Here is a 21,839-nt window from a genome sequence, read left to right on the forward strand (position 1 = left end):
GTACTTTGCTTTTACATCAAACAATACAAAAATGTACATCTGTTGTCTGAAAAACAATCGATGTTTACATTAATGACAACCGCTCGGACAGAACAAATGACCCGATTCAGTCTGCTTCGTGAACGAGTCGTTCAAACCTTTGTGAACCGGTTCAAAAAGCATTTGACTCAAATTCGTTCATGAATTGGTTATGGCTAGTTTGCAAAACAGGCGCTCCTAAACGGACGGGAATATATGGAAAATTTACGTTGCAATTTCTCAGATTATGATTTAGTATAATTTTCGCTCAGATATGACAGCAAAATTGCTTCATGAATTGGTGCACGATGCAGCGCGTGCTCATGGTAATAAAACAGCTGTCGCGTTCGACAGCAGCATTGCAGCGCGTGTCTGTTTGACATATGATGAAGTTATTTCCCTCGCAAATGAATTAACTGGACACCTGCGCATCTCTGTCCAGAAACATGATGGTACCATAGGGTTATTCTGTCGTGCAGATGTCCTCCTTCCTGCCTGGATTGTTGGGTACGATTAGTTATGCAGTGTGTGTTGCATGACTACCGGGTTATTCTAGCATCTAATTATTACACTAAACAAATGTCTTATAGTTTAGTGCATATCATTCAAATGTTTTCTTCTCTGAACAGTATTCTGCAGTTTCCTGCTGCATATGTACCTCTTGATCCTGCATCACCACCTTTGTGCAACCTGAGAATGATAAACAAGTGCAGGCTGAACTACTGTTTATTACAAAACGAACTGCTTAATGTAGGTATATTATATTATATTATACTAGTCATTATATATTATTACTAATATTGTTGTTTCATAACCAACAGCAATTCCAGAGTGCATTTTCCAACCTGCTATCCCTGGAAATATGTGCAACATTGTCTTCACATAGGCTCACTTTGATAAAAATACAAAGTGAACAGGACGCAAACGTTCAAATGTCCGATCAGCGTTCCAGCTCTGCTATGACCAAAGACATCCAACAGAGAGAGCCTTTGGCTTATGTTTTGCACACATCCGGAACAACAGGGCTTCCAAAAATAGTGAAGGTCCCACACAGGTGTATTGTGCCTAATATTACACATTTAAGGTAAGAACACATTAAACTTTTAGTTCAAATGTGTATTTATTATGTAGTTTATTTTTACCTGAATGTATGACAATGTGGTCTTAATGTGTTCACTTATTTACCTGACAGCTATAGCAAAAATATTGTGTTGAAATTGGAGGATAGAATTCATAAAAATAAATAAAACATTTTTTTATTTTATCAACAGATCTGTCTTTAAGATGACTGCAGAAGATGTTGTATTACTGTCCTCTCCATTAACTTTTGACCCCTCTGTGGTGGAGGTGTTTTTGGCCCTGTCCTCGGGAGCGTGTCTCCTAATTGTCCCCTCAGCTGTTAAAAAGATGCCACGCAGACTTGCAAATGTGCTGTTTAAACGAAACAAAACAACAGTCTTACAGGCAAGTAACTTTATTCCTCACCAAACCATCAGTCGTGGGACAGACTCCTTTTTGTGACAGCCTATAATTAGAGATTTTAAAAATCAAATCACTTCATCTGTCTATTTATCTTTGTCATGAATGTGTACACGCTGTGAGGAGATGATGATGGTGCTGTAATCAACATTGGTAGTGGGTGTAGTGAGCTGAAATTTCTGCATTATGCAGATTACAGAGATAATGAGTGTGTTCTTTGGCATTTGTTCATTTATCTACATGCAGCAACAATTTGTTTTCAATATTTTACTGTAACATGTTTTGCATCGCTCAGAATTTCATTTCACACTCCAGTTCTTAAAGGGATAGTTCACCCAATAATGAAAATTCTGTCATTAATTACCCTTATGATGTTTTAAACTCGTAAGACCTTCGTTAATCTTAGGAGCACAAATTAAGATATTTTTGATGAAATCCGAGAGCTTTCTGACCATGCATTAGACAGCAAGGGAACTACCACATTCAAGGCCCAGAAACGTAGTAAGGACATTGTTAAAATAGTCCATGTGTCATCATTGGACAGTGGGCAGTGTGGTTAATCATGGCTGACCATGATTTTTCAGCATTTATAGCTGAAACCATTTATGCCATGCTTCCTCCACACCACTAGGTGTCAGTAAAGTGCGAGATGACTTACACAACATATAGTACTGTTCTATACTAAAATATTATAATTGACTTTTAATTATTTTCCAGGCCACTCCCACTCTTGTGAGGCGCTTTGGAAGGCGTATCCTTCAGGAGGAGGTGCTTAGTGCTTATTCACCCTTGAGGTTATTGGCTTTTGGAGGAGAGCCATGTCCATCTCCAAGTCTTCTCAAGAGCTGGAGACAGGAAGGCAATGGCACACACATCTGTAATCTTTACGGTACCACAGAAGTTTCTTGCTGGGCAAGCTGTTACAAAGTCCCAGACAAACACCTGTGCTTGGAGGACATGTGAGTGACATGCGGAAACGAATCAAATGACAAGCACATCATAAAATAATAAAACTGAAAATATAAAAGCTCATTCAAAATATTTATTAAAAACTCGAATAGTATGTAAATAATACTAAAATAACACTCTAGTAAAGACGCATCAGCCACAAAAACAGTCATATTAACAGTCTATAGAGAATGTTTTCTCAAAGTCCACTGCTTTATTTTGAATTGACATAAAAAAATCATGCTAAATTAGTAGTATTATTTATCCATTTCTTGTAATGCATTGTTTGTTTATGTATCATATGTATTATTTTAAAGAACTGATCAATTTGTGCCCCTTGGAGAGCCAATGTTGGATACCGTAATGGAGGTGAGAGATGAGACAGGACGTCTCGTCACTGAAGGAGAAGGACAGCTGTTCATTGGTATGGTACAATTGTCAAAACAGTAAAATGATGAAATGTATTTTACATAGGGGTGTAACGATACACAAATATGACAGTTCGGTACGTACCTCGGTTTTAACGTCACGGTTCGGTACAGCAGGGGGGAAAACTAAACTTTTTTTTTATTATTATTATTTTTTTTTTAATGGTTTACTGAAGAAGTTGCTCTTTCTTTAAATACATTCAGTTATAGTTTACATTTTCTTAGTGATAAAAATCTACCTCAGCTTATGCTTAAAACTATAGGGAGCCCTTTTACATTATAAGGTTACAGTTAGGCCTAACTTAACCCAAACTTAAATTTAATTGCTATTTATTTTTAAATAGAGCTTTCCGCGGTTGAAACACTGATTGAACAATTACATGAGGCATGAGATGTTCAGTCATGTTTATTCGCGTTAAAACTAGTAGTACAGAGGAAGGAATGATCGCGCTCTGCACAAATCAGCGGGGCGGCACGGCTCAGACACGGGAACCGGAGCTGATCACCCTTGTGTTGGGATTATACCAGCACGTTTCTGAACCGTCCCAGAAGCGGCTCTCTAAGGCGTTTGTACAGCGATCTGTCATGCCACATAAAAGACAGTCAAAACGCCATTTATCATTTGAATTTCCTGAGAAGAAAAAAAAACTGTATTCGAAACGGTTCGGTACGATTACGTGTACCGTTACACCCCTAATTTTACAGCTTTTAATAACTGTTTTCAATTTTAAAATATAATTTATTCCCATGATGGTAAAGCTGAATTTTCAGAAGCCATTACTCCAGTCTTCAGTGTCACATGAACCTTCAGAAATCATTCTAATATGCTGATTTGCTGCTTAAGAAACATTTCTTATTATCATCAATGTTGAAAACAGCTGTGCTGCTTCATATTTTTGTGATAAATTTGTTTCTGAATTCTATGATGAGTAGAAAGTTCAAAAGAACATGATTTTATTTAAATGTATTTTGTTTGTAGCATTATAAACGTCTGTATTGCATCCTTGCTCTATAAAAGTAATAATTTATTTGAAAAAATCCTACTGACCCCAAACTTGTGAATGTTAGTGTACTTACTTAGACATTCGGTTGTTGTTTTGCTAGTTTTTGTGTTTGTAGACTTTGTACAGTGAATTTTTGTCCTTTTATTTAGGTGGTCAAGAGAGGGTGTGTCTGCTTGATGATGAAGAAACTGTAGTCGAGGGAACAATGCGTGCTACAGGTGACTGGGTGCAGGTGCGTGATTCCCATTTGTATTTCCTGGGCAGGAAGGATCGGCTCATCAAACGCTTTGGTCAGAGGGTACACCTAGATGCCTTGCAGCAGGTAGGTGATAAATGTGTTATGCAACAACTTTGGCAGTGTGTTTATATTAAAATATAAGAGTATTTATAGGTGCATATATGATCTTATGTGCTCAGATCATTGAGAATTTGCCTCAGGTGGAGGCGTGTGCAGTGAGCCTGAGTGAGGGTGACAGGCTACTGGCATTTATAGTGCTCACATCGAGTCAACCAGGAACCCTTTCATCCTCTGAATTTCCTCATCAAAAACCTTTCCAACATCCTACACAGTCCTCTGAAGACCTCACCACTGTCGACGTCTCAAGAAACTCCCCCTCCCCCTCACTCAAAGTTATTAAAGGAGAGATTCGCCAGAGGTTATCACAGCTTTTGGCCAATCACAGCATCCCAGACATGATATTCTTCATTCCCGCTCTTCCACTCACCTCTCATGGCAAGTGAGCACCATCCTCTGAAGGCCTGTCAATACTTAGAACAGAAACCGTAAAGATAACTAACGATAATTATATTAGGGATTGCTGTTATAGCTGTGGTGTGAACTCTGCTATTCTTATCAATTTAGAGTGATTTTTAAAACCATATCTTTATCGCCATTGTTATAGTTATTGTCCTTTGAAGTACTGCTAATAATTTTAATTCATGTCAACCAATCAAAATATAATTAATTTATATAATAATTTAAATTTAAATGAACCTTTTATGCCATTTATCTTGTTTTTATTTATACATTATGTACAAAATACAAATTTATATATGAATGTTTTTATATACATTTCATTCACAAGTATAATATGATTGCAAGTGTCCTTTTTAAGCAATAAAACCTAAAAGGCTAAATAAAAATAGACTATGTACTAAAATATTATTATCATTAGACATTTTCCTTTTGTTTCATTAATCTTTTGCATTTCTATGAATGTGTTTTCATTGTGGTCATAGATTTCAGTCATTTTTATATTCCTGTTGCATGTATTTTTAGGTAAAATAGCCATTGACGAATTGATGAGGATGTGTGACACTCAAAAACAAGATATAAATACACAAACTGTATGGAAAGACATTGAATCTGTGAGAATGAAGTTACAGACCCTATGGAAGGTATAAATAGGATTTACTCTTTTTGCACAAAATGTACTAGTCCTAATGGTCACACTTTATTTTAAGGTCCAATTCTTGCTACTAATTAACTATTAGCTACGACTTTTGCCTCAATAAACTCCTAATTACTGCTTAGTAAGGTAGTTGTGAAGTTCAGGTATTGGGTTAGATTAGGGATGTAGAATATGATAATGCAGAATATGTGCTTTGTAAGAATGAATAAATAGTGAGAATTGGTCCCTATACTTAAGTGTTACCATTCTTATTGTTTGACACATGGAGGTATTTCTTAAATAATATCTTTCCCATTGCCTGCTGAGTGAAACTGCCATTGTGTGTTTGTCTGTGTATATTAGGAATGTCTTGGCCTGCCAAATGATGTGGCGGTTGAGGAAGATGCACACTTCATGTTAAGTGGAGGAGACTCCCTTCAGGCCCTGCGTCTCTGTGATGAGATCACTGTTGCCATGGGGACAACCTCTGTGGGCCTGCTGGAGGTCATATTAGATGGCTCTTTCTCAGATGTGGTTAGCCACGTCATGACAGAAACGCATAGCAATGCAATCCAGCCATCAAAGAAGAGAATGCTGGATTATTCAGGCTCTTTAGTTTCACCCAAAAGACAACAGAAGGAAATGAGCACAGTGAATGCTACAGAAAGCACAGTGGGTTTTGTAGTTCCCTCAGTGAGAAGGACTATGGGATTTGTAGTTGTGAGACGAGCTGGTGAGGTTATTGATTGGGGTTGTTTTCGGAAAATGCAAGAGAAAAACATCTCAGATGCACTAGGAACATACGGGAGTAAGCTTACGGTGACAAGTACTTCTGAAGACAGTTTAATATCTAATCCCTCACACAAACTTCATAATATAGCTCAGGAAAATCCTGCTATTAAAAAGATCACAGAACCCCATTTTCCTCAAGAAGTTACTGAGACGTTACCTGTCAGTAAGAGCCCAGGTGAAGGTTCAGGGGAAGACCGTTCCAATGTCCTGCTGCTGGGCCTGCGGGTCCTCTGGAGCTCAGACACAGGCAGGTGTGTGGACGCCTCTCCAGTGCTGCTGGTGGGTCCTGACAGGACCACCGTGTTCATTGGCTCTCACTCGCACAGACTGCAGGCTCTTGACCTGTCCAATGGAGAGGTCATCTGGGAGCGTATCCTCGGAGATCGACTGGAGTCTTCAGCTGCCATTTCCAAATGTGGAAGCCTTGTAGCAGTTGGTTTGTACTTGATTTTAAAAGGAATGCTTAATTTAATTAAAGGAACTAACGTGGTTGTAATAAGGTTGTTACCTAAAGGATTTCAGGATTCAATTTATTCATCAATTTATTTGTCATCCACATTTGTAACCTGAATTTGACCCTTTTTCTCAGGCTGTTATGACAGACAGATATATTTCCTGAATGTTTCCTGTGGGGAGACTGTGTGGACGTTTGAGACTGGGGATGTGGTGAAAAGTTCCCCTACTGTAGACCCTAAAACTGGGCTGATGTTCACAGGGTCGCATGATGGCTTTGTTTATGCATTAGACCCACTGGTAACATACAAGAGAAATACTCAATTTTGTTTAATTATATTTCTGTAGTGCTAATTAGTGTTGTTTTAGTATTATTAATATACTATTATAGTGTTTATTCAAATTTTTTATGTAGCTTTTATTTGTATATTTTCAGTTTTCATTTTAATTTGAGTTTAAGTAATTTGTGCCTTTTTGTTTTTATTAATTTAAAAAATATATATTTCTGTTAAACTTTATTTCAGTTTTAGTTTAGTAACTTATTTCAATTAGTCTAATTTTCATACAAGTTTTAAGTTTGAGTATGATATTTATATTTCATTTCATTTCAACTTTATTTCATTAAACAAAAATATTTGTAATAGTTTGTTTTAGTTAACACTAACAATGTTGTTACATCTAAATGTTTATTAAATTAGTTGTATTCTGTTTTTTGTAAATATGTTCTTGCATATTCCCTTGACATTTCACAGATTTGTGTCTATCTCTCCCAGGCTAAGACTTGTATATGGCAGCACTATTGTGGTGGAGGTGCAGTATTTTCATCCCCTTGCATCCACTCGTCTCCTAGACAGTTATACTGTAGTACTCTGGGAGGGAATCTACACTGTCTTGATCCAGTAAGTAAATGTTCTATCTTCATAAGAGTGAAAAAGATATATTAAAAAAATATTAGTATTGAGTGTTTAAGTTTCAAAGCTTATAAGCCAACTTCTCTGATATGAAAGGTCTTAAGAATGGAGCATATACTGTAGGATCAGAGGTCATGTTTAAAGGCTAACATTTATCTTGTCATTCTCCATTAATTGTCTGTCCAGGACAGTGGAAAACTCTTGTGGACATATTCCAGCAGTGTCCCGTTTTTCTCATCTCCTCGCTGCTCTGATTCCTCTGTCTTCATTGGTTCAGTAAATGGACAAATTATTGGAATAAGCCATACTGGAGATACGGTGAGAGGAAAAAGGAAAAGTTGCTCTAAGAGATGATAAATTAAATATACATGACTTTAATCACGATTTTAATTCTTATTTTTCATAATTGTGGTCTTCACAGGTAGAGCAATAAACAACAATGCTTTTTTTTCTATGTATATTGCACTCATTTTTCAAACCTTATTTTTAGCGAATTAAAAAGAGGCTTATGGCAATATTCCTTTACTCTTCAGATGTAATCCAGTAATATTACAGTTTAATTACAGATGATTATGAGAATGCCTCCATTGATTTTGAGTTATTTGATTGCATTTTTGTTACATTATTTTGCAGTTATGGGAATTCTCCACTAAAGGACCAATCTTCTCATCGCCATGCATTTCCTCTTTGACATTTTGGACTAATCAGCAGGTTTCTACAACACCCAGCAGAAGCACATCAACATTATCCAGTCACACAGTTACATGTGGGTCACATGACGGTCATTTATACTGTGTAAATGGTGATAACGGATCATTACTGTGGCAGTTCCAGACCACAGGCAAGGTGTTCTCATCTCCCTTTGTGTTTGATGGTGATCCATGGGGTTTGAGAACACTAGTGGCTGTGTGCTCCACTGATGGAAACGTGTGGATTTTAGATGGAGAAACCGGCTCACTGAAGGCCACCTTGTCTTTGCCAGGCGAGCTTTTTTCCTCTCCTGTCGTATGGGGGCATAAGATAGTGGTGGGATGTCGCAATGATTATGTTTACTGTCTAGAACTGGCCAAGCAGTGATTAATCACAACATGCAACTGGATAAATATATTTTTATGGGTGACTCCCAAAAGCGCCTATTAAAGAAATACATGGATATATTCAGTATGTACTATATTTTAGCATTTATGTTCATGTTTGCTTTTGTGCAAACACAGGAATTTCAGTCCACCGAGTTCAAACAGCTTCCTTTAATTTTCTCTACATATTTCATAACATTTGCGTCACTTTTTCTGTAATGGGTTTTTCTAAAGTGGAAAAAAAAAGTGCAATTATAAACAAACTTTTTGTTTTATATCACATACAACACTGTTTACGCTACACTATTGCACACGACCAATGTAAAAACAAAGTGGCGTGACTGCAGTTCAGGAGATCTCCAAAGGAATACAGTCCGCTTCATTTCACTTCTATACATACATACATACCTACATACATTACATACATACAACATTACATTAGATAGTGGAGTAAGTGGCTCTGCTGAGAGATCAAGGCTTCCGTTTAATAACCATCATTTAGCAGACCCTTTTTATCCAGAGCAACTTCGCCTACAAGGACAATCCCCCCTGGAGCGATCTGGGGTTAGCTGCCTTATTCAAGGACGTAGAGGTGATGTGCGTTAATAGTCCATTCATTCTCTCACTAGAAATGCTTCCTTTTTTGTAAAGGATATTTCCATTGGCTAGACCTCTTGTTCTTACTCCCCTCCACCCTGGGACGTTGCATTTGAAACACTGATCTCCCATCACTTAGCCGTGATGCAGGTTTTGCTAATTAGTGGTAAAAGATGCTAGCACACGCTACGCCAGGATAGCATTGGTTATGTTACAGCAAGCAGACGGATCCCAGGCAACCAATTCTACAGAAACAGGCGGGTATAGACACTGCAAGAAGTAGATTTTTCATCAATTGACAGCACGGCTCAAGTGCATACAGTATATACTATGATGTCATGGAAACTTGAAGGAAAAATTGTTAGTTAATTATATGAGTAAACAGTGCTGACGTGTCATTATCATGATGAGTTGTAGCAATAGTTCAAATGAAAGTACTCACAGTTGTCACGGACACAGTGAAGATCTTTTTACTTTGCCAAGATATCAAATATAATAAGTTAAGAAATAAAAAAGTGACAACGTCTGTGCATCGGCGAGGTCTATGAGTGTCAACTCAGTTGAGTGTATACATGGAAAAAAAGAAAAATGACAAAGCCATTTCTCTGATTTACATGCTTGTGGGAGCGAGGAGTTGAATTTGTGAAGGTTTCATCAGCTGTGTTATTATTAGCCCTTGAATTGCTTCCCAGATTTATCACCAAAGCAATAACATACCTTCTTGTTTTACTTGAAAAGTTTAATTTGTACTTAATGTGAACCACTCATATTGTTTTAGTAATATCTAGAATCAACAGTTCGACATGCATTGTGTATATTACGCTGTTAACCACTGGCGACTTCAAGGATATGAAGGGCTGCAACTTCTCTGAAGATTATAGGGCTTGTTTAATTGGCTGTGACACAAATGAGTAAATATACTTTTGATGCATGTTGTTGCAATAATCCAGTATATTGAAAACCGGACGGGTGGGTTGATGTAATTGTTTATCCTTCGTGAATCTGATATATATTGAATATAGTGAATATTTTATTACTAAAATACCAAATATTCTGAAATGCTAGAAAGTAAATTATAGACTTTGTTCAGAGCAAGAGGTGAGCTGGGGTGCTGTGAAGGCTAAGTGATGTGGAAGAAGGAGATAACTTATTCGCTTTTTCACTGGTCTGCGGCAATGGATCACTTGATGATCTGTGGGCAGTCACTCCAGGCTTTGGCCTTACGCTTTGCTAGGGCAAGCCACGCAGGCTCGGTAGAAACCTGGGTAGTGTCACCAGGAGGGAAGCGCTTTGTCACATCTTTTGTTGCTGGGGGAGATGGTGTAGAGTCTGTAATTTCAACTGTCGAAAGAAAGAAAGTCACTATAAAGACTTAGAGATGGCTCTTTTACACTTTTGTAGTGGTTGTTACACTTAAACACTCAGTTTTAAAAGCACCACATCATGATGGGAACCATGTCTAAATCCCACTCTGATGTCAGTTGCATTTCAGCTAGGGGAATGTATATGAAAGAAATAACAAAGCCTAAATAACAACTGAGCATAAGACACAAAGTTACCAAAAACAACCCTAGTATAAAGTTACTAAAGGGAAATTTGAAGGATTAGTTAACTTCCAGAATAAAAATTTCCTGATGATTGACTCACCCCTTGTCATCCAAGATGTTCATGTCTTTCTTTCTTCAGTCAAAAAGAAATTTAACGTTTTTTAGGAAAACATTTTATGATTTTTCTCCATATAGTGGACTTAAATGGTGGCCAACGGGTTGAAGGAACAAATTGCAGTTTCGGTGCAGTTTTAAAGGGCTCTACATGATCCCAGCCAAGGAATAAGGGTCTTGTCTAGAGAAACGATCGGTCATTTTCTAAAAAAAAATAAAAATGTATATACTTTTTACCCACAAATGCTCGTTTTGCACTAGCTCTGCAATGTGCACGCGAGACTTCGCGCATTACGTAATTACGTTGGAAAGGTCATGTGTGGTTAGTTCTTCATCTGTGAACTTTGGTTGAAAAAGGTAGCGTAGTGCAAAAAAATCCATCTAATTTTCTCCTCTAACTTCAAAATCGTCTGACATAATTGTTTTACCTTTTTTTGTAAAGGGCATTTGACTCTTTGCATGTTCGCTTTGTAAACACTTGGTCGGTACTTCTGCCTACGTTACGTGTGAACTTTCCAATGTGATTACATAATGCTTGAGGTCGAGCTAGTGCAAGATGAGCATTTGTGATTAAAAAGTATATAAATTCTATTTTTTTTAGAAAATGACCGATCGTTCCTCTTGATAAGACCCATATTCCTCGGTTGGGATCGTGTAGAGCCTTTTAATGCTGCATTGAAACTGCAATTTGGACCTTCAACCCATTGGCCACCATTTAAGTCAACTATATGGAGAAAAATGTTTCCTCAAACATTGGAGGAATGTTTTCCTCAAAAATGTTATTTTCTTTTTAACTGAAGAAAGAAAGACGTGAACATCTTGGATGACATGAGGGTGAGTAAATTATCAGGAATTTTTTTTCTGGAAGTGAATTAATCCTTTAATCAAATTAAAAATATATATTTTACCTGTGACTGAGCTGGGCAAGGTATTGGCTTTCTTCAAGTTGTCGCGTCGTTCAAAACGGGCCAGGAATGTGTCTGGTCTCTTATTCCCATCTGTTGTTTGAGGTTTGGGAGGGCTGGAACTTCTACTGCCCTTATCCTCTGTGGGACTGACCATTCCAGCCTTTCAGAGACAAATAAAACCATATTGTAGTTATATGGAGCAAGATTTTGGACCAACAAGATTTCCTAAAGAAGGAGGTTACCCAGCACAGCACCACAGAAGTAGACAACAAGTGATCAACAAAATATTACTTGTCGTGGCTGGTAAAATTTATTTAAAAGGGAAAGCTGTTATTGCTTGTTGCATTATATTGCCTTGCAGCTGGTTAAAACTCACTGTTATTACAATTTTACATATAGTACCAACAGTGTAGCTTGTTAATGATAATAGATTGTGTGGTTATATTGATAATGTATACATACACTATCTCTGTCCTTAGCCTGTTTCTCAGCCAGCTTAGCTTCTCTCTGGCTCCTCTTATCCTCTCGGTTTTGCTGCTGTTCTCTGAAGCCTTTCTGTTTTTGCAGTGCCAGAGTGATCCAAAGTGGTCCTGTCTCTTTCTCCTGTGTCCGTGAGCTGTCCAGAGAGTGCCTGGCCTGCAGAGAGGGTTTTTCTGTGAAAGAGAAGAAATGCAGAAGGTGTCAAATTGACAAGCAAGACTAGAAAACATTTTAGAGTCTTCTACTCCTCTGTTGTACTGTCTACAAGAATATAATTAAAGGGATAGTTCACCCAAAAATGAAAAGACCTTCGTTCATCTTCGGAACACAAAAAAACCCCATTCAAACAAATTAAAAAACAAAAATAACTATTATATTTATTCAACTATTTCCTGCCTAAGCAGCACCACATGCATGGGTCATGGTACTCTCACGAATGCACGTCAACAGACACAGAAGAGAAGAATTGTTGAATAAAGTTATTTTTGTTTTCACTGCACACAAAAAGTATTCTTGTAGCTTCATAAAATTATGGTTGAACCACTGATGTCACATGGACTATTTTTACAATGTCCTTACTACCTTTCTGAACCTTGAAAATGGTAGAAGTTTAAGGAATATAAATAAATTGATGCTTCGCAAGCATTATAATAATTGTGAAGATACAATTATAGCTCTACAGCGCTTGAGTATTTCGAACCTTTTTTAATGAGTTCTGTCCTGCGATCTGTTTTTTCTCTCCATGGGATGCTGATGGATGGAAAAAATGACTTCTTTTCTTTAAGCTCCTCCTCTCCTTGTCCATTTTTTTGGGATGGTAGAGATGCTGCAACTTCTTCCTTATGATCACTGCTCTGCTCAGTATCTACCTGTTCTGCTTGCCCTGTCCTTTGTAAAATCATGTCCCCCGAAGTCCTGCCAGGTTTCGAGAGAGGAGAGGGTGGAGGTGTGGCACCTTCAGATGGTTTGGGGGAGGTAGCTGGTTTTTGGTAAAGTGGAGGCTTGGGGACAAAGTTGTCGCCTTCGGTGCGTGCCAAAGGGAGAGTATTTCTGCTCAACTTACTTCGAGATTCTTTACTGGGTGCTGCAGCGGTTCGAGATCCGGTAATCTCTTGTTGCGGAGAAACAGGGCTAGACTTTTCAGAGAGTGTAGAAGTATCAGAATCTTGGTCAATGGAGGTGAGAGGCACTGGGACACCTTCAAAACTGTCTCCTGCACTGTACCTTTTTTTCCTCTTCTCTGCAGATTGTTCATTGTGAAAGCGAAGAGAGTAGTTGGTTCTTCTCAACTTGATTCCAAAAGGTGAGGGCCGCTCACCACTCTGATCCTTCTGATCCCCTTCATCCTTTGTATCCAGGTCTTCTGATTCTTCCTGACTTGGGGATCCAGTCTCGGACCTCTGTGACTTGGGAGATCCATGTGGCGGACTGGGAACAAGGAAGGAGGGGAGGTCTTTGGCAAACATGCATTCTTCAGCACTATCTGCAATGCGGACAACTTTGCTTCCTCTGTTCTGGATCTTGATACCTAAAGAGGGCAACTCTGATTTTTGGACAGAGGGAGTTTCCGTAGATGGTGATTCTATTTTCACACCTTCTTTGTCTTCCTGACCAAAACTCTCTGAGTTCCTTTTGGAATCAGCAAATTTCTTTCTAGCTGGTGTGATTGAAAACTTAGCACTGGCTGACATGGTTTTCCTGAGGTTGGTGTGAGAGAATGGCACTGTATTTAGATCCTCACTTATTGGCCTGCGACTCTGATCTGGGTATTCTGTATATTTTCCGTCCTCTGCACCTTTAAAAATTTTGGATCGGATACTTGCCCATTCTGCCAGGACAGCAGCATTAGATTGGTCTGGAGATAAGGAAGACTCGTATAAGGATTTGTTTTTTTCAGATTTACGATCTGGAGAAGTCTTGCTCTTGGTTGGAGGAGTGCCCATGGCCTTTTTGCCTTCCGAAAGGCCAAGAAGGGACTTGCAGGCCGTGTCCTTGATCTGATCAAGATTGACTGCGGTTCCACAAAGTTGGGCTCCTGTCACAAGAATTGCAGTATGTGGGACATAAAGAGATGAAGACAGAGTTGGTGAATCTGTGCATCCTGGTGATGAAGCTTTGGCTCCCTCCCTGGTTTCAGCTGTTGTTTCACCCTGTTGGCCAGTTGATGGAGTAACAGGAGTGAGGTTGACCTTCTGGAATAGTATCTGCTTCTCGCCTGAAGATACCTTGAAAGTAAAGGGTCTCTGTCTCTCCTCCATCTCTCTCCATCTCAGTTCCTCTGCTTTTCTTTTCCATTCTGAGTCAGTAGCCCCAGCTTTCTCCTCTTGCTGTTGCCTCTTTCTTTCCTCCTCCTCCTCTAGTCTTTTCTTCTCAGCCTCCTCTTGTTGGCTCCTTTCCTCCTCACGGAGGTGTTGCTCTTCCTCTCTCTGCCGTCTCTCCTCTAACTCTTGAATCCTATGTTGTTCTGCCTCCTCCTCCTCTTTTCTCCTTCTCTCCTCCAGCTCCCTTTTTCTTTCCTCTTCCAGACGAAGACGCTCCGCCTCAAGTTCCTGCTGCCTTCTCTCCTCCTCTGCTCTTCTTCTTTCCTCTTCCTCTCTCCTCATTCTTTCCTCCTCTTGCCTTTTTCGCTCTTCCTCTTCTCTTCTTCTTTCTTCCTCTTCCCTTTCTTTCCTCGCCTCTTCCTCTCGTTGCTTCCTCTCCTCTTCCTCCTTTTGCAGCCTTTCCTCTTCCTGTCTGCGCCACTTTTCTTCTTCTAGCCTCTGCTCCTCGATTCTCCTCCCTTGTTCCTCCATCTTTCTCTCTTCCTCTTGTTCCCTTCTCTGAAGCTCAAGGCGTTCTAGCTCCTCCTCGTGAAATCGTCGCCTCATCAATTTCTCAGTGGGTTCATAATCCTCTTTGCTTCTATGGATAATGGTATAGTCCTCTCTTGACAAATCAAAGACTTCTTCGTCTTTTTGTGTTTCAGATTCCTCTTGCATTTCAGAGAGATCCTCTTCGTGAAACTCCTGAAATGTTAAATTTACAGAAGTTATTGCCTTTGAGTTGTATTCATCAAAAGGGATAGTTCACTGAATAATTTAATTTTAATCCAGTGTTGTTTTAGACCCCACTGACATTGTATTGACAAACGCAGTTGAAACATTAATCGAAATATTGACTTTTGTGTTTCACAAATCATACCGGTTTGGAACATCACGAGGGTGAGTAAATTGATGACTGAATTAAAATATTTCTGTGAACTCTTTCACACATCTTCATACATAAAAACTATCCCAATAGACACTGTTCACATTTTAATGAACACCATTCTCTTTACCTGTGTGAATCTTCGGTGTTTGCGTGACACCCTCTGGTTCTTTGGTTTGACAGACAGTTTATGTTTGGCAGCAGTGTTGTCCAAGCGTGGGACAGACTGAGGGACAGCATCGAGATTGATGGACTCAATTGTGCCAGGGGGAGGTGGGCGCTTGGTGCGTGGGGATTTGACTGGAGTTCTATGCTGGACCGTGTCATGGCTGACAGCCTGATTGTAAAGCAATAACACAAACAAGTCTGTGACTATGCAGAACAGGAAGCATATTATATTTATGGGGAATCAGTGTTTTCACAGTCTGACACTTTCCTACAGCTTATCTAGAGTACGCCATTAGCAACAAGGTTACTGACAAAATGTATATCTTGAATGCATTAAAAGTTGCTTTTAATAAAAGGGCCTGCCAAATGCATAAATGTACATTTTTGCAAGTGAGGTAATGTCTTATAACATTACTCTCTAAAACAGAGAAGTTATTTTTAACAGTCCATATAAATTGTCAAACTTTGACTGACACAGAATTTATGTAAGTAGTGGATAATAATTTGGAGATTAACTTACTTTTTCCTTGGCTTCGGTCTCTGGTGGCTCATTCTCCACCTGAGCAAGAACCTTCAGTGGACTTCGTGGTACTTCTTCTTCATCTGAACTACCTTCATCTCCCTCACTCTTTCTAAGTGAAGGAGGTCTCTGACCAAATTTGATATTATGTCCAATTTGCCTCTGTCAACAAAAGCATAGAGAGTAAAAAAACTTTTCTTGTTTGTTTGTTAGTTTATTTTGCTGCCTTGTTAGTCAAATTAGAGAAAAAGAAGGAATTAGCCAACATTAAGTCCCAAAGATACTAACATAAAACAGATAAAATAAATTGAATAATTTTGGTGCAATGCTTATATGAAAATTGTGATAGTGAAGTTTGGTGCAAGACTTAATTGTGTGCATATGAACATTTTTAATTATACAGTTTGTGTGGAAAGTCTCACCTGAATGTTCCTAACTTTGTCTGAAACGTTCTCCTGGGACATGGTCTGTCCTGGATATGTCTTCTCTGAGTCCTCTGGGATAAATACACTCTCGTGTGAAAAAGCTCTGGACCCTAGGGTGTTTAACTCCCTGTGAACGTAGATGTTAACACACTGTTTAATTAAAACATTTCTATTAATGTTTTCAGTACGCAAATCAACAAATAAACTCAGCATCTACAATAAAAGCAATATATTTAATAAAATATAAAATTTTACCTTGGACACTCATCATTCTCCTCCTTAACTGAGACCACCCCATTGCAAACATCATCAGTGGAATGGCTAGGTTTAAGTTCAGATCCCTCAAACCCACATTCTGCTTCCCTCCTTTTCTTCTTCCCAAATAGACGCCGGAATGGCTGGAATTTTCCCTGCCGTCGCCGCTCTGGTAAAAATGGGGTCGGTAGGGGCAAAGAAAAGTGATAAATAGTCAGTAAGTAGCAATAACCATACTTGTTTGTTTTAGTATGTACAAAAATGTGAGAATTTTTATTTGATGTCCGTGAAATGGAGGACCAGATATAGATCAGAGGCTATGGAATCAGGTTATACTGGAAGTAAGACCTTGTCCTAAGACAGGCTTTTATAATTATGGTGACCAGATGTCCTGTTTAAGCATTCGGTAATGTCGAGGTCCTATAAAGCCATAAGATCTTGAAAAGGCATCACAGAAAAAAGAAAAAGCCAAAAATTAGAAGCCATCCGCTAAAGAAGCAATTTTATATAAAGCTGTTGTCAGTAATATAGAGTTGTTACACTGTTTTGAGAAGAGAGGAACACTTTGGGGGTATTTACACTTCATGCATTTACAATTATGAAAAGAAGATAGCAATCCAGCCACTCAAATGCTTACAAGATATGACTTGAACAAATTGAAATGCATCTGGTTGTTTAAGCTACATACTGTACATAAACTTACTCCTCTCACACTTTTTTAAATCAGTGTGAGCCCTGTAATCCACCTGAGCAATCATGGATGAGACACAATAGATGCAGCAACCACAAAACGTTTTAAAATACCCAAATAGACGACTCAAATAATACTTCAGTCTACATGAATAAACAACTGAGCATCTTGTATATTGTGCAGATTTTTCAAGGGCAGTATCACAGGGGGATGTTGTAGGTTCCTCTAAATCTACTCTAAAATCTGGAGTTTTTAAAAAAATGCTTGAATTGATATGTATTGTGAAAGGTGGTATACAAAGAATTTAACCTCTACTGGGTTGAAGGTTTTATTTAATGCTAAATAAGCTACTTTCTTTCCCATCGGTTACTTCTGATAACATGCACACTGTGGATATAATCTGAGCTTCATGACCAACAATCAAACACCAACTTTTAAACAACTAATTCCTAATCTGTAAAAAAAATAACACAAAACAATCGTAAAGAAAACATTTATAGAATAATTCTCAACCTACCAATTAAAGTGGAAATCTGCAGTTGCAAAGTGTCTGTGGCATGACTGAATCATATGGTTCCCATGTAACGGCATTAAACCAATGATAAGGCAAGGGACCTTTGGTTTGTAAAGAGTGCTGTGGAGAGGCTCCACTTCCTGAGACTAGAAAGTTATTAGGAATCATAAAATCTACGGAGATAAGAGTAGCTCAAAACACATATTTACGAATAAAATTTACATATAAAACATGTCAAATAAAATATTAGCTATATACACTACTGATCAATAGTTTGTGGCCTGTAAGATTTTTTAAATGTTTTTGAAAGAAGTCTCACCAAAACTTTGTTTATTTAATCAAAGATTCATTAAAAACAGCAATATTGTGATACATTATTGCAATTTAAAATAACTATTTTCTGTTTATCTAAAATACAATTTATTCTGATGACAAAGCTGAATTTTCACATGATTATTCAGAAATCATTCTAATATCCTAATTTGGTTCTTAAGGAACAATTCTTCTGATTAATGGTGAAAACAGTTGTGCTACTTAAGATTTTTTCAGGATTCTTTGATGAATAGAAAAGCTCACAAAGATCAGCATTTATATTAAATAGAAATCTTCTGTAACATTATAATATGCATATGTGTGAATATTTTCTATCAAAGCCTGCAGGTTCCTTTTTGGTCCTTCTGAAGGTATTATAAGTACAACATAAGCACGCTGCCAGCCAAGAGCAAAACATCTCCAGACTGTTTTTATAGATGTTTGTGTGTCTGACTCTCTGTGTTGTAGGAGCTTCAAGTGAAATGGCTGGGGTGACAGGGCCACTCTACACCACAGAAGTCGATAAATTCTAACAGCGAAAGATCAGCGTAGATCTGTTACAGGCTAAAAGTGGAAAGTAGTGTGGAGTTACACATTAAGTAAGTGTTGCTGCTCAAAACACAATAACAAAGAAAGTAAGACATTTGGTACCTGGCGTCAGTCACCACTTCTGTTGTTGTTCTGATGTGAGTTCCTGAAGTTATTACTGTTCCAGAGTTTACTGCTTTACGAGCGCATATGACTGGATGATTTTATGATTTCTCATATTTTGTCTCATCATTTCCCTCTCAAAGCCACGTCCAAGTCACAGTCTGTTCCCAGCCGCTACTACTCCATTTCTCTGGCCCACAATGCAGTGCTGCAGGCGTCCTCAATCACTGAGGCATATGATGTGAGTTGACACCACTCAGCCAGAGAAACAGCCCTCAGTGTGTCTCCCTTGTACTCCTCCATACTACAACCACTATACACTCAAACACAGCCTACCTGCTCCTATGAGTTTCAGTAGTGCTAAATAAATTCACTCAGACCTGACTGTTCCCCTCACTTCTTCACAAAAGCTAAAACACACATCTGTCCCATTTGACAACATAAGAATACTCAACCTTGCTCCTCGCACTCTTGTCGTACAATGTTTCTCATTACTAGCGCAGCAAAGCCAGTAAATTTTTTTCTCCCACCTGAACCTGACTGTTCCCCTCACACTCCAAATTTCAGTATTAGTACATGATTCATTTATATATTTATCATAACAACATAATTGGCACTGTTCCTTTTGTCAACAGTGCACTTGATTGCCTAACACATGGGTCTACATCTGTAACAACATAAAGAAACAAGCTCAAACTAAAGCATGCCAAACTTCAGCTGTACTGAGGAAGCATGAAATAAGTCACACAGGAGATATATTTATGTTAATAAGTTAGATGAGGTTATAAAGTTTGAGGGCACAAGGTTCACTCGAAAAGGTGTGTAAACCCTGGACAACAGCAACATGTGATTAAGTCATATTTAAAGGAATAATTCACACAGAAATGAAAATCATTTACTCACGCTCATGTCATTTCAAATCTGTATGACTCTCATTGTTCCCAGTTACAAAAGGGAGAAATTTTGGAGAATGTGATGGTTAATCTGCTGCATGCAATTGTAGTGAATAAGGACCGGGGAAAAAAAAGTGAACAAAAGCACCATAAAAGTGGTTCATGTGACTTCTAAATACTGAGAGTCTTGTCATTTTTGAGTGAACTTTCCTTTAAAGACACACAGGCTCATGCACGCAGACACGGCACACAATTCTTTTGTTTTTGTGCCCACACCACAGTTCTTAAAGAGACAGCACTAATGTTTTGAGGCATTTAGTCACTGTCACTTAAAGAGCAGGCCATTTGCAAAGATCCTCACTCTCATTTTTTGTTTACCTGGGCCTTCAGATACTGTTACCTCGACCTGCGCGTCGAGCTTAGCCTCCTTACTGTCCATCGCCATGGTTACGATGGGCTGTCTGCAGCAAGGGTAGCGGGGGAATAAGTGTGAACTCAGAGGTATTTTCCTCATTGATGTGTATGGTTTGTGTGTGCAAGTCTGAAAAGAAAATTGAAGGAGATGACAACAATAATAGGAGATAGAAAGGCTTACAGAGATCATGAGACACTTGTATCGCTTTTCCTTATTTTCCATCTTGGTGCTTCTGGGCCCTTTTTTTTTCAAATGCTTGGCCCCTGTTTTTATTATCATCATAGTCTGTTTGTTCTTGTACATAGGCTAGTCTTCTTTTAGTCCTGGGTTTATTTTTTTGCAATCGCTTGTTTGCGAACAACAGGACCATCTCTTTGCCTTTTCTCAGAGGGAATTTGCTAAGAATTGAATGAAATTCCTCATGTTCCAGGCATATCACAACCTTATATTAAGGGGACTGCGTCTGGGTCTGGATATATGCACAGTTAAAATGCATTTTGGTTATAATTTAATAATGTACTGCTGCCATGATCGATAAAAATGCACATAAACATCTTGTTTTCTTTGTTTGCTGTGTACCTGACTTCCCTTCTCTAGCTGTGTTATATAATGTCATATCTATCTGTAATGCCTCTACAACTATTGTCTTCATACAGACAATCATAATTTATTGTCTTTTTACATTAGGTTGTGGCATTGTTATTGTTCACTAAAACTAAAACTAAAACGGTATATCAAATGTAAATGTTAGATGAAAATGTAAAACATTTTTTTTGAAGTTTTGGCAATTTACTGAAATAAGTTTGAGTTGAAGTACTAAAATGACTGAACTGAATTAAATAAAAAAATATATATATAAAAAAAATTATAGATAAGAGATAGAGAGAGAGAGAGAGATAGTGTTTTTGGTGAAACGTGTGTGTATATGTGTACATACATGCTATCTGAATGATCAAGCTTCTTATTGTGTGTCTGTGTGGGTGTTTGTATATTAATGTGAAACTGTAAAGTATTGTGTCTGTGAATCACAGTTGTTTGTAGTGTACACTCTACCTCCATATTAGGTACAGTAGAGTGCATTATCACATCAGATATGTGCTTGCTCAGCAGTCTAAATTAATGGCTATTTAAGAAGCACTTTTTCTACCATCTTATGTTAATGGCTCCCCCATACAAGATACTGCAAAACAGCATATTTAAAAAAGCAAAAATGTGAATTGTTTTGTTAACTGATTACCACAGAATCCATTCAAATTCTCATGCATAATATCATTTTGATAAGTCAGTCTTAGCACTAAAGTTCCCCAAATTAGGTTTTATTGTTCCATATTGCTGCTCGGATTTTTACACGTGTTCATTTAGAATGCCAGTACACAAAATGCCAAGATTTAAAATGTCGTTGGTTATCAAAACACATTCCCTCAAAACCTGCATTCCTTTTGGCAAACAAAAACCGTTTGGCAGCACAGTGTTGCACTAACTGTTAAACACAGCAAACTGTAAATGATTACAGTCTTACATCATCCTTATGTGCAATTGTGTTGTTTCTCTTTATATGAAAAGATAGTGTCCTCTAATGGCTCACAGCGTCATCCTGAAAGTCTCTCTGTCTGAGCAGGCTCAGCTGTGACAAAAAAAAAGCTTGTCTGTTTATGATTCTGTT

General features: G+C 38.2%; 2 protein-coding genes across 5 annotated transcripts in view; one reads left to right on the forward strand and one right to left on the reverse strand.

Annotated features, from left to right (window-relative positions):
* The first annotated feature begins 197 nt into the window (after positions 1–197).
* Positions 198–21,839, forward strand: part of LOC107555755 (acyl-CoA synthetase family member 4) — a 31,416-nt gene continuing 9,774 nt past the window's right edge. For 2 of the 4 annotated variants that reach the window (XM_016238643.1, XM_016238644.1), the window contains exons 1-14: positions 198–525; positions 648–768; positions 840–1,102; positions 1,290–1,482; positions 2,215–2,456; positions 2,763–2,869; positions 4,027–4,199; positions 4,295–4,610; positions 5,157–5,275; positions 5,632–6,496; positions 6,650–6,813; positions 7,287–7,412; positions 7,611–7,742; positions 8,058–8,135. In XM_016238643.1, the coding sequence (XP_016094129.1) occupies positions 293–525; positions 648–768; positions 840–1,102; positions 1,290–1,482; positions 2,215–2,456; positions 2,763–2,869; positions 4,027–4,199; positions 4,295–4,610; positions 5,157–5,275; positions 5,632–6,496; positions 6,650–6,813; positions 7,287–7,412; positions 7,611–7,742; positions 8,058–8,135 (3,132 nt within the window). In that variant the 5' untranslated portion in view covers positions 198–292. Of the gene's footprint in view, positions 526–647; positions 769–839; positions 1,103–1,289; positions 1,483–2,214; positions 2,457–2,762; positions 2,870–4,026; positions 4,200–4,294; positions 4,611–5,156; positions 5,276–5,631; positions 6,497–6,649; positions 6,814–7,286; positions 7,413–7,610; positions 7,743–8,057; positions 8,518–21,839 lie in introns of those variants that run through there. The other 2 variants (XM_016238642.1, XM_016238641.1) reach the window with 2 other exon arrangements.
* Positions 10,257–20,428, reverse strand: LOC107555764 (uncharacterized protein KIAA1211 homolog). Its single transcript, XM_016238661.1, has 9 exons — positions 20,140–20,428; positions 16,701–16,869; positions 16,443–16,572; positions 16,021–16,182; positions 15,463–15,669; positions 12,847–15,151; positions 12,129–12,319; positions 11,667–11,826; positions 10,257–10,438 (listed from the first exon to the last, which is right to left on the reverse strand). Exons 1-9 carry the CDS (start codon positions 20,396–20,398, stop codon positions 10,278–10,280), a joined length of 3,744 nt encoding a protein of 1,247 aa, XP_016094147.1. The 5' UTR covers positions 20,399–20,428; the 3' UTR covers positions 10,257–10,277.

This window comes from Sinocyclocheilus grahami, unplaced genomic scaffold (genome assembly GCF_001515645.1).
Source record: "Sinocyclocheilus grahami isolate Dianchi unplaced genomic scaffold, SAMN03320097.WGS_v1.1 scaffold544.1, whole genome shotgun sequence".
Classification (NCBI taxonomy): domain Eukaryota; kingdom Metazoa; phylum Chordata; class Actinopteri; order Cypriniformes; family Cyprinidae; genus Sinocyclocheilus; species Sinocyclocheilus grahami.

Excerpts from the sequence above, each read along its gene's own strand:
- LOC107555764 (XM_016238661.1), bottom strand. The coding sequence starts at position 20,398 with ATGGAAAATAAGGAAAAGCGATACAAGTGTCTCATGATCTCTGTAAGC. Across the intron at positions 16,870-20,139 it reads AACAGTATCTGAAGGCCCAG|AGCGGCGACGGCAGGGAAAA; the intron begins GTAAACAAAAAA and ends CATTTTTACCAG. Across the intron at positions 15,152-15,462 it reads AACACCGAAGATTCACACAG|GAGTTTCACGAAGAGGATCT; the intron begins GTAAAGAGAATG and ends TTAACATTTCAG.